The 12,247-nt window shown below is 40.9% G+C and overlaps 1 protein-coding gene across 1 annotated transcript in view; it reads right to left on the bottom strand.

The window, feature by feature from the left end:
• Positions 1-12,247, bottom strand: part of nfat5b (nuclear factor of activated T cells 5b) — a 42,626-nt gene that overhangs the window by 8,740 nt on the left and 21,639 nt on the right. Inside the window, exons 2-6 of the mRNA XM_033631584.2 lie at positions 9,345-9,470; positions 5,237-5,816; positions 2,346-2,532; positions 1,961-2,151; positions 1,459-1,631 (exon numbers count right to left, since the gene is read on the bottom strand). Coding sequence (XP_033487475.1) covers positions 1,459-1,631; positions 1,961-2,151; positions 2,346-2,532; positions 5,237-5,816; positions 9,345-9,470 — 1,257 coding nt within the window. The remainder of the gene's footprint in view (positions 1-1,458; positions 1,632-1,960; positions 2,152-2,345; positions 2,533-5,236; positions 5,817-9,344; positions 9,471-12,247) is intronic.

The following is a 12,247-nucleotide window of genomic DNA, read 5'->3' as shown; positions in this document are numbered from 1 at the left end:
GTCACCCACTATAGTTCCCCTACATGCTTGGCACATGGGAGAAGTTTCAGTTCTGCAACCTCACCGCTAGATGCCACTTAATCCTACACAATGGACCTTTAAAGGCGCTGTATGTAAGAATGTGGCCAAAACGGTTACTGCACTCAAATTCAAAATACCGCTGCAAGTCGTGTCCGCCCCTCCTCCCCTACAGATTCGAGGTTGCTGGACAGCGGCACGCTGGAGAGTGATTTGTTTGCCCACGGGCGGCTGCTGTGGCAGGGCCGCGTCGCCGCGTCCTTGATCTTCGGTTTTCCAGCGGACCGTTCGAGCAAGTCCGGCTTCTCTGCTGCTAACGCTGCTGCTGGGATACAGCTGAGGAGACTGTTAATGCTATGTACTGGGACACTGCTAATGCTGCTTGCCGTGCTGCTGTAGCTCAGTCGTAACCGTAACTGATGCTGAGACTCTACTAATTGCGTGACTGGTAGACAGCGGTGGGTGGCACAACAGGCCAAAACACAAATTCAAAACATAAACATGATTTGCGGACCGTAAAAATTTTTTTAAATGCGAATATTCTGGCTGTACTATTGTTGTTGGTGAGATCAGTATGTTATATGAACATTATTCCTTAGTCTCTGTGACATATTAGGATGATTTTATGACTATTTGCTTTAGATTTCTTACATATAGCTCCTTTAAGACTTTTAAAAACCTGCATATACTGTACATTGAACAAAGATGTAATGTTTTCATACAACTCAAATATCAGCTATTTCTTAGAGGCATCCAAAGTGGCAATAAGAACTTTGATCACCCTTAAGCTCATCAAAACCACAATGTAACACATTTCACAAGTCTTTTTCACTGCTCTGCCACACACACAAACACACACATGCACGCATGCACATGCACACACACATAGAAACACATGCACGCACGCACACATGCCTAGGGGGATTACTTTTTTTTTGGGGGGGGGGGGGGGGGGTTGTGGAAAGATATTTCCCTGGATTGCATGCTGGCTCTGTGTAAACAATTGAAGTCCACACACCTCTATTGTTTAGTCCTTTCCTTCTCTTTCTCCCCTGTCTCTCTCAAAGCAGTTCTCCCAAACCCACTTACACAGAAACTTTCTTTTAGCCCTAAGCGTCTTTCCTGTTTATGAAACCAACCACACCCTTATACTGTATGCATTATCAAATAACACTTGAATCTGAAGGGATCTTTATGTCTCCAAATGTGAGCATAAAGAGACAACAGTCTCTTGACCTCGGGCTAGATTAAAATTCAGAAACAGGACCTCTCCTGTTAAAGAGGAGAAAGTAGCTCAGTTTATGATGGTAATTATTAGCTGTGTAAATTACAGGTCAGCTGTCTGTTTTGCTTCTTTTAATTCCAGTGAAACTGGTTTGAAATAGTGAAATGATACACCAGAATATCTGTATTTCTAACAGCATTTCCACAGACACTTACTACAAAGGATTGGAGAAGAGGGGGTCTGTAGTGTGAGCACTGATCCATCTGGACGTGGGATGTTGACCCGAAACACCAGCCTAGCGCGTGTGCTCTTCTTCTTCGACCCGGCCACACCAATGCGAGCCTCGACATCAGCATTACGGAGCTTCAAGATCCCGACACAGTCCACCCTGCACAGAGAGACGATGTCAGCCTGGAAACTTGCAGTTTAAACAACAAACTCTACAGTGTTTGCTAAACACTGCAAATCTTAACAACACTAAATACCTCAGCATGTCATTACAATAACTGATGGCCTAAGGGAATCAATGAATTATTTATCTACCTCACATCTCACACTCACACGTTCCCATCATGCAATCACTTTATTAAGCAATTGCTTTGGTTTGGCACATAAAAGCAACACTTTCTCTGTTTGTGGTTTAACATGTAAAAGTTTTTATTGGCGTGATATTTCTCACTACAACAACCCAATGTCAATCTCAAGAAAAGTACATACGCTAGTGTCATGCTGGTGCTCGGATCGAGAGACACCTCGATGACAGTCGTGCCATCGATGTCCACCTCTTTGCAGGCTGTGGTGTTGCGGCCAGTCACCCTGCAAGCTTGATAAAAACCATGAGGCTTAACACGCCCGGTGTCGTTGCCCACAAACACCTGCAAAACCACTGGCTCATTGACTCCCTCCAGCTGTATAAGTAAAAAAAAAAGACAAACAATACATTCATTACAAAACATGTTCTATACAGAAGCACACACATATTTCAAAGCCTCTGGCAATAACCCAATCATTAACTTTATTAACAAAGGACATCATGGCCGAAAAGTCAAAACATTAACTACAGAGTTCATCATAGAGGTTGTGTCAGGGGTTCAGCAGTCACCTTCACAGTTGGGAAGCTCTGTTGTGTGCGGTCCTTCACTGACCCTCTGCTGCCTTCAGTCAGATAGCGTGCTCGGTGCTGAGTCTCCGGCTGGACGAGGATCTTCAACTCCTTCCCCTCACTCTTCTGTGGGTACTGCATCGAAAGCATTCCTCCTTTGTGGTGAGTTGTCTGAGCATCATCAGAACTGCAACAAAGAGTGGTTTGACAGAGACACCAGCACATTACTGCAAATTCTGACATTTTACAGCCTTTTTATTTTAGTTGGTGCAACCTAGCAGGCTCTTCTCATGCATAGTTTGTATGTATGCCTATGGAAAGTAATGCACTACAGTTTGTACATAGTACATGTAATCAGGAAGGCTGCCATCACGTGACCAATGCACCAACAGGAATTAAGAAGGAAGTAGTAACGAGTGAAACTTTGCCTTCTTTGCATTAAGAAGGCAGGTTGGGGTAGTGGATGGGTCAAACAGACACAGGACTTTCCCCCACAAGACCAGTATCCGTGTCCATGACTTTAGTGTTCTTTTATCTCAGACATGTTAGGATATTACATCAGCCGATATTAGGGAGGCTATCGGCTGACTGACAGATCAGCTGATAAAGACGCGTCACAACCACCACCAAGTGACACTTCTGAGGAAGGCTAAGTTTCCGCCGAAACATGTCAAGGTATGTAATATCCTAACATGTCTGAGATAAAAGAACACTAAAGTCATTGTCATAAACTAAAGACATAATGAACACCATTGAACTAGTATTCATGTCCCATGTGAAACCCTAGCTCCAACTTCAAGTTATTCTAAGATACATCATCACCATGTTTTTTTTCCTGCACCTAACCTACATAACTTAACTCTCCTAATCCTAACCTACATAGCTGTTCTTCCCCTAACCTAACCTTCGTAGCTTTGCATTAAGTATGAAACTTTGTTAGGTACGTAACATGACAACACTATTCATGGGGTGCTTATTCGTTGGATATTATATTTGGAATTGGATGTGCATTTTCATAAGATATCATACAAACTGTTGTATGAGGATATGTTGAACCTAGCTGGCATCTTCTGATATTGTGGTGGATAGAAGCAAAGAATGTCTGGAACTTGCTTTAACGGATTATGACCTTGTCCCTATTTGTTCAGACACCCCCACTCTCTGCCCCCCCATGATGCTTTGAGCAATGCAGAGTTAACAGGCCCTTCATCAACCGAGCATATTCTATGCCCAGCTCTTAAAGCAGAGTCAGACAGAGTTATCTGTTTATTTAATCTGCTCTGCTTATCCTAGGTCTTTGACAGAGGCTCTGTGATTCACTGTGGCTGACCATTGTTTGTAGTTCAGTATCCTGCCCCTCCCTCCCCTCTGATCTAACCGCTCTTCTTCACTCAAAGCGTGGTGGGAAATTTAGAGCCAGAGTAGTTTGTTGAAGATTTCCATCTGTTGTGCAGTGTGTGATTTCCTGATAATATTATTCTGACAGTCAGGATGAGTGCTGTATAAGATTATCCACAAGGTGCTTTAAGGCAATAGTAACACGTAATAAAGTATCCACTTAAGAGTTTAACTGTGCAACTACCACTGGGAGAATATTAGGTGAATAATAACTGAATTAGCTACTCAATTAACAACTTCCTACATGAAATGTAGTCAGTGTTTTCTGTGGTCACTGATGGGTGACAGATTACAGGAAAAACATGAGGAAAAGAGTTGGGAAAAATAACAAATGCAGATGTTTCCCTACAAGGCACAAGGCCTGACAAATGGAGAACTCTTAAATGAGAATGAAAAAATATATGTACAATATGAAAAGCTTTTGCACCAGATCTGATTCTAGGTGAACACAAATGGGAGATTTCTGAGCAATGTGTTGGCCAACACTCTCTACCACCGTCATCAAAACACCAAATGAGGAAATATCTTAGCACTGAAACTAATGATTAATGAGTATTGACTAATCTGCTGATTATTTTCTTGGATTAATCTATGATGAAAATAGTTAGCGATTCATTTTCTGTCAATCGACTATTCGATTGTTGTTTTTTTGGAAGAATTTTACAACCAAACATAAACCTAGTAGTCCACACATACCAAAACTGACAATTATCAATCATCACTCGTGCAATATCAGTGTGTTTTTTACTGATGCTTCTTGTTTTGCATGACCCCCTTTGCTGCTGCAACGATGCAAATTCACCTGCTGTGGGACTCATAAACAATTATCTTATGTTATCTTATTTTATCTTATCTTATCTTGCTGGGGGGCAGCATCACTGCAGATGATACAAACAGGGTTAATAAGATCATCAGAGAGGCTGGATCAGTGATTGGCTTAACCCAGTCTCATGTGAGATCATTACAGCAAAGAGCACTAAGGCCAAATTAAAAACGGTTCAGTATAATGAAGGTCATCCATTACAAGGTGTTTTTAACAGACTTAAAAGCCAGACTAAGGATGCGTCTGTATTATACAGAGCAACTCAGACAGTCCTTTCTTCCAGCAGCGGTTTTTCAATGAGCACAGTTTTTAGATGCAGCACATTTCAGCTTGTTAAGTTATAGTCATACCCAAGATTTACCTTCAACAAAATACACACTTATTTTAAGCAAAAACAAAGTGACTAAATTTAAAATGTATAGTTGAATCACACCTGTAGTTAAAGGTTTTGAATTGATTTTGTATTTACAGTAAGGTATTTTATTATCTTAGCTTTCCCAGCATGCCTTTCTTGAACTCCTCTGTTCATTCTGCACCTTGGCTGAAGAGGCATGGTGTTGTTGCTTAATTCATCTGGAAACAGCATCCATAATTTGCTTATTCTATATCAATGGTAACTTTGTGAGATTATTTTGAGTGTTGTGTCACTGGATCTGTGTGTTACACAAACCTTCCTTTTGATCCAGTCTTGCTGTCAGGGCCGAGCTGTGACAGTACAAAGTGTGGACCTTTGGCACTGTCTGCATCGAACACGTCCATGCTGGCTTCCCCTGCACGCACAGACTTCGGTCCAGGCCTCTGCCGAGGGGTACGTTTGCGTGACTTTCGTGGCACCTCTGTGTTGTCATTGTAAGAGACAGTGCTCATGATACTGAAGTTGGAGAGAGAGTCCTCCATCCAGATGCTGTTACTCTGCTCTGAGTCCCGGGATGTTTCATCCTGGCAGGACATCAGGCTGTCATCAAACAGGTCTTGTGGAGGTGGAGAGATGTTCAGTACGGTGCGGCGCTTCGATGGGGTCATCTCTCTTCCTCCTCCCAGCTCACTGCTGCCCCTGCTGTTACCATTCCCACCTTCTGCTCCGACAACCTCTGGAACCGTTCTGCTGCCCCTGGTGTCCTCTGGGTCGACATTGGCGCTGTGAACTGCGTTCTGGTCATTGGCTGAAGCACTGGAATGCATGGTGGAGCTGGAAGAGGTGGAAAAAGCACTGCGGGGGCCTTCCATGGTCATAGAGGAGGACATGGCATCTACAGTGCAAATAATTAGACAGTAAATAAAGGCTTCTAAACCAATGTTGGCTAGCAGTCCCATTATGGAAGCAAAATTGTTCATAATAGTTTTTTTTGGTTTTGCTTTGGTTTAGCACTTTTTTTATTCATCCAATCAAAATTTCCCCCTTTTCATGGGATCTTAAGTGCGTGTTTCTGTGGTGCTGATGATATCTGGGGATTTGTAAATGTACAGTATGTGAAGCGCAGTAAAGGTGTGGCTAAAAAGGGGCTAAAGAAAAGTGAGCAGTCCCCCTTATTTGAAAAAATATGATAGGACTAAAAATGCGTGTGAATAGACTTACTTGCAACTTGGATGAATTTATCGTTTAGCGTTTTGTTCATGTTCAACTTAAAAATTAGCCAAAATGATGAAATGGAGAGGGGAGTTCAAAACAGTATTATGTACAATATGATGCATGCCAATTATTGGAGCTTTCACTTTCAAATTTTTTATTTTTTTTTGCTACAAAAGTTCATTTCGTTGGGACTGAACGTAGCCACAGAAACAAAATAAACAAGCTTCTGACCTATGAAGCAGAGAACTGCAGACCATTTTATATGCAGACACTCCCTGCTTCAGAGGGAACTTCCTGGAATATAAAAATGAGACAGCGAATGAGCAATAAGAGCTGAACAGTAAAATTTTTTTTTTTTTTTTATTATTAACACAGGGTAATTTGTTTGTCAAAAAAATGTTGCTCCAGCATGCTGACATCCTCTGTAATTTCAAAAGCATTCAAATAGTTACAATGAACTAGATGAAGAGTGGGGATAAGGACTGGTTAAGCTGCAGGTGGTAAAAAGGAGTTAGACTGCTGTTGACATTCTGGATTGTTTGGTGACTCATTAGTTTGTGAAACAGACAGTCGGAAAGAAAAAAGGCACATAAAATATACGGAGGTATTGTCAATTTTGAGCAAATATCAAAAACACAAAGACATATATGATAACAAACCAAAAACATACAACAGCAACCCAAATATATGATCAAATACTGGTGAATGTCCAATACAGATGTTGAAAGGTGGGTTATGAGTGTTTACTCTCTATTATACCCTCTGCACTATGTTTTAAAACAGCAAAAACAGTGAATAAGAACACTGCTAAACACTGCAATTAAACATGAGGTCACTCAAAAAAATGAGGTCAAGTCTGGTTATAAAAAAACATCTTAGAAAAAAAAGAAATAATGACCTTATTGACATTTCAATTGAACTCATAGTTTCATGTTAAGTAAAATAAACCTCAGCTTCCTCCACTTATTGACACATTTTGCAGCAGGTCAGAGCGCTGCAAGTGGCTGTAATGGAGCACTGACGTCCATGTATTTACTATAACTCACTGTAATGTCTTGGTGCTTCAATGAGGAGCAGAGCAAAACAGCTACAGTGAGGCACACTCTAAATCTAATTTATTTAATTTGATTTAGAGTGTTTGGGATAAAAATCCACATAAATGCCATGTTTTATAACATTATCTGTTCACTGTTAATTAGTTTGGCCTAAAATCAATGCTTTTGTGTTTTGCATCATCAGATCCCAGCAAGAGAAAGGAAAACATGTATGCATTAGGACTGCAACTAAGGATTATTTTCATTATCGATGAATCTGACAATTATTTTCTCAACTGATTAATCGTTTGGTCTGTAAAATGTCAGAAAGTAGTGAAAAATATCCATCCCAATTCTCAAAGTCCAAGATTATGTCTTGAAATGTCTTGTTTTTTCAGTCTAGTTCTCAAGATAGCTGGCGATCGTTTTCTTGTCGATCGACTAATCGCTTAGTCGATTTGCCACTGCAGCTCCAGTATGCATGTCTGTACGCCCACAGGTGTGGAGCTTCTTCATTTCTCTACCTCTTCTTATGCTTTTTAATGGCAGATCACATCCACTTTACTGTCGTTCCACTGCCCTTAACAGTTCATGCTTTTTTCTTTTATTATTTGCCAATTGGGAAAGCGGCCAAGCCCTCACTTCTCGGCAGATAGTTTTGTATTTGGACACCACTATGTATCAAGACAATGCACAATGAAAATGTGAAGGGTCAATGGAAAAGCAAAGAAATGTGACGCAGCAGCTTCAGTGTCTCTTGACATTTTCCTGACAGAGGCATGAGCTCAGATTTCTCTTAACCAGAGATGATTCTTTAAATATGGTGCAAACCTGTATGCCCTCTGTTGTGTGTGCACTGTACACTCATCTTGTTTTGTTCTTGTGAATTGTTTAATGTCAGCAAAACAACTGATTAAATTAAACTGCGCATTTTAGTGAAATGTGTAACTTTTTCCAATGACTGGTAGAAGATCTGTTTAGATGAAATACCGTCCGGTCATGACACATGCAACAAAACCTCTGTGGTCCATCTAAACAAGCTTATCAACGACAAAAACTGGCCACAAATATAATTGTACATAATGTGTCTCATTTCTGGACTTCTGGATTTTCTTCTGTGAACAATAGCTCCACCTTAGAAGTAAAAACAGTCAACAAGGTGATTACAGCCACTCAAAGCTTCCCAATTCTCAAAACAAGGGAAAAAAACTGTCAAAACAACCAAATATTATCCAAGTTTTTTTGTGCTGAGTAGTAACCCACTGAAATAATATGAAATCATACATAGGGATGGGAATCGAGAACCCCATTGCGAAACAATGACGTCAAACTGATGCGTCTACACTGCAGGAATCTTTCAACAAGAAGGTGTCACAGTGGAGAAGAAGAACCTCTCCAAAGCGTGGTTTTGTTTCACAAACAATGATGTAAACAGTGAAGCTCTACAACAATCATATCATGTAAGGGCAGAAACACCAGCAATATGCTGAAACATCTTTTTAGGCAACATCGATTTAAATACCAGGAGTGCCAAGTGTTTGACTCTGTACGCTCGAGTGCCACTTCTTCCCACCGGAGGAGAATATCCCTTATCAAATATCGCATATAATATTCTCATTTAATCTATTTTAGATAATGAATAATAATAATAATATAGTTTGATTGATGCTGAAAAACCATACAGAAAACTGACCAGGAATCAGTCATGGAATCAAAAAAGAATCGGACCAATAAGCAGAAAGGATAATGGCATTGATGTCATTAAAATATTGTCAATCTCCATCCCTAATTATTAGTGTGATCCATGTATGGTTTAAACCATTCATCTGTCTGAATCACAAAGGAAAAGGGCAGATGGGTCTACACACTATCTAAACCTGTGATGCATGACCCACATTTCAACACTTTGATGCTGCAAGAGACCACAACATAGAGGAGATCACTTGTATTCACAGCAACAATCCCCTTGACCAAATATTTCACAAGCAGTTACAGATAGAGGTTCAGCTGAGTTAACTTTATAAGAAGTTGTTTTGTTTTTTTTTTTTTTTTTGGACTGACATAAGTATCACAGAGCAGCAGGCTGGTTTCCAGACTGTGTTGTGTTTTTTGGATTGGGGCATGACAGTCCAGCTCGCAGAGGAGAATTAGAGATTAGAGGAGAAGGATCCTACCTGATGCTAGAGTAGCTGAAGGGGGAGGCCCTGCCTCTCCGCCACTCTTTTGACTCATGATTTTTGGGCTCTGCTGCGAGGAGTGAGGCAATTGTAGCTCTCTGGGAAGAAGGTCATACGCTGATTCTGTTGACAGAGGAAGGAGGAACAAATAAAAACGATGACAAGGTGACATACTTCCAGGAACTTGACAGCTGGTTTTGATGAGTGGTAATCAGGATTCCCATGTGTCAGCTTAATGATCCACTTGTTGTAGACATGAAACATGAAAATGACATGATTCCCTGCTGCACATGATTCATGCCTTTCTCAGAAATACCATTTCTCTGTTTAATCTGATTTCATGTTGATGTTGTAATCGCAGTGTTTCCAACCATTACCGTACAGCAATTTCACATCACAACTCTTACACGATTTGTAAGAGCATACCTGAGACCTGGTTGGCAACAAACCTGATAAATGACAAGGCATTACCACAATACAGACAGTGCTATGTCTATAGTAACAATGCAGAGTTATTCCAGCATCAGTTACGATGCCAAACACCTGTCAAATGCCAAACTCTGCCACCGGCTATGCATATGCAAGAATCATCATGCCACACACCAAGATGTTGACAACAGTTTGAATAATAATAATAATAATAATAATAATAATAATAGTAATGGGATTAGTTTGTTGATAGACTGTGAAGCTGACAGTGTGTGGGAGTAAATAAGTGGCCTTGTTTATGATGATGATTTTAATTTCATCATTACTAGTTTATACAACAACAACCGTTTGCTGTACGAACAGCAGTTTGCGGAGTTTGTGGAGTTTTGAGTCGCAAGGCGGATAATTGATCAGTGGATCCAATTAGAGCTGATCAGATCAATGAATAAGAGAAACAGCTGTTTGTGAGTGAAAGCAAACTTTTATACCCAGCACAATGAAAGGTTAAGTTTCACTTTTGCTGCACCTGCTGTTCTACTGCTCTGTCTGTGACCACGCTCTGTGGTGCGAGAGTGTGGAGCAATGAATAACCAAACAGTATATACATTCCAACAGTGCACCTAATAAACAGTCCAGCTCCAAAAAATAGAAAATTAAAACATGGCGGCAGATTTTTAAATCGTGGCGAGCCACCACAAATAAATAAATGTCTGGGTAACTTCACTTGCTTCTAAGTCCACATCCCCAGGTTTGTTTGATAATCAAACTTGCATATTTCATACCCAACTGACTCAAGTGACATGATTTCAGGAGCTAATAATTCTACATACAGTACATTTGGGTTTTGGCCTGATGGTCGGACAAAACAAGACATCTGGTGACATATTTTAGGACTGGTGATTTGGGCTGGTTGTCGTATAAAAACCCTTAAAAGTGATACCGATATCAACAGAGTACTTAATTTGTTACCTGTTTTTTTTTTTTTTTTAATTTATTTCAATATCCATCATGTGAATGAAAGCACTTGGTTGCGTAAAATGCAACGGGCGTTTTTGTGGCATCTCGGCATGCTTATTGCAAGCATCGACAAATACATGGTGCTTGATGTCACCACACCACAGACTGTATAGGCTGTAACTGCTGCTGTAGTGGCCAATCACACATTGCACTAACTGAAGAATGCTTGCTGTGATTGGCTGTGAGCAAAACCATACACACAGTTTTTATTTTCTAGATCTGGGTGCAAGAGGATCAGGTACAGTTATTGTTTGAATGGAGAAGTTTCGATATCATTTGGTAGTGGGTTATTTTGGTCAAAACCTTAAAGGTATCAAGTACTGATATTTTCTCACCTTTAAAAACCAAAGTATCAACTGATTAATCAAAAAGTTTTTGTTAATCCTAAGAAACCTTTGACAAGGTGGAGGTGGAAAGCTAAAATCCAAAATACATCTTCTCTTTATTGATTTATGAATGTCCTCTCACAAGAGTGTCCACTTTATTGAAACTAAAATGGTAACTCTGGGCTCTCAGTACACATTGAGGAGAACCAAACGGAAAAAAAAGCACAAAATAACGAGACTTTGGAGGTAAAAACGAAAGCCGTGGCGTACCGAATAAACATCACATCTCATTGCAAACAGGCTGCAGGGTCGTACAAAGCCTTTTTCTCTCCTCTCTGTGCCTCCCTCGGGGCCGACAGGACATGGGGAGGGGAGAAAGCCTTGGGTCAACAGCATGACAACACTTTTACTAGCAGCCTGATTCATCATCCAAATATTATGGTATGAACTTAGAGCGGCCATTACAGTCGCCTGACTCTCTTCTCTGCCAACTGCCAGCTTTAATTACTTGCAGCTGAGTCCCAGGGTTCGGTGTGTATATCAGATACTTAACCCTCCCATTGTTACCACTCGCTGTGTACAATAGACAAACCTGGGACATACTGAAACCAGCCCATGCCTCTTCATTCCCAAAGCCCCTCCAGTCTCTTACAGCTCGCTTTAGAAGAGCAGGGAATGCTGGTTCCCAGAAAGGGAGCTTAAATCTGGACTTTGCAAACTCATATAACTCACACTGAACCACACATACACACAGGATTCTAGTGTGGTTTTGCTGGTTATTTGCTAAGTTCTCCAAACAAAATCACATGCATGCACATGCACACAAACATACCCCCCCCCCCCCCCCCCCCCCCCCCCACCACCTCCACAAAAACACTTTCTCTGCCCCTGCATTTACACTTTAACTCTACAGTCTTCTTGGGGCTCACTGGCTGACTGCACATGCAGCAACATGTGCTCTGAGTGAGAAGCACTTCCAGTAAACAGATTGCCAACCGCACAGACAGAAAATATGTACTCTTCTCTCAGAGCAGTGGTCTCGAATCACTGGCTGGCCTGTTCAAAGTGTTTCCACAGTCCCTTGACGTTCTTAAAGAGTATTTTGCGGCATATTTGTTTCCTCGTAAG

This window comes from Epinephelus lanceolatus, chromosome 2 (genome assembly GCF_041903045.1).
Source record: "Epinephelus lanceolatus isolate andai-2023 chromosome 2, ASM4190304v1, whole genome shotgun sequence".
In the NCBI taxonomy this organism is placed as follows: domain Eukaryota; kingdom Metazoa; phylum Chordata; class Actinopteri; order Perciformes; family Serranidae; genus Epinephelus; species Epinephelus lanceolatus.
Note: the sequence above shows the minus strand (reverse complement) of the source record. Positions and strands in the feature narration are given on the sequence as shown.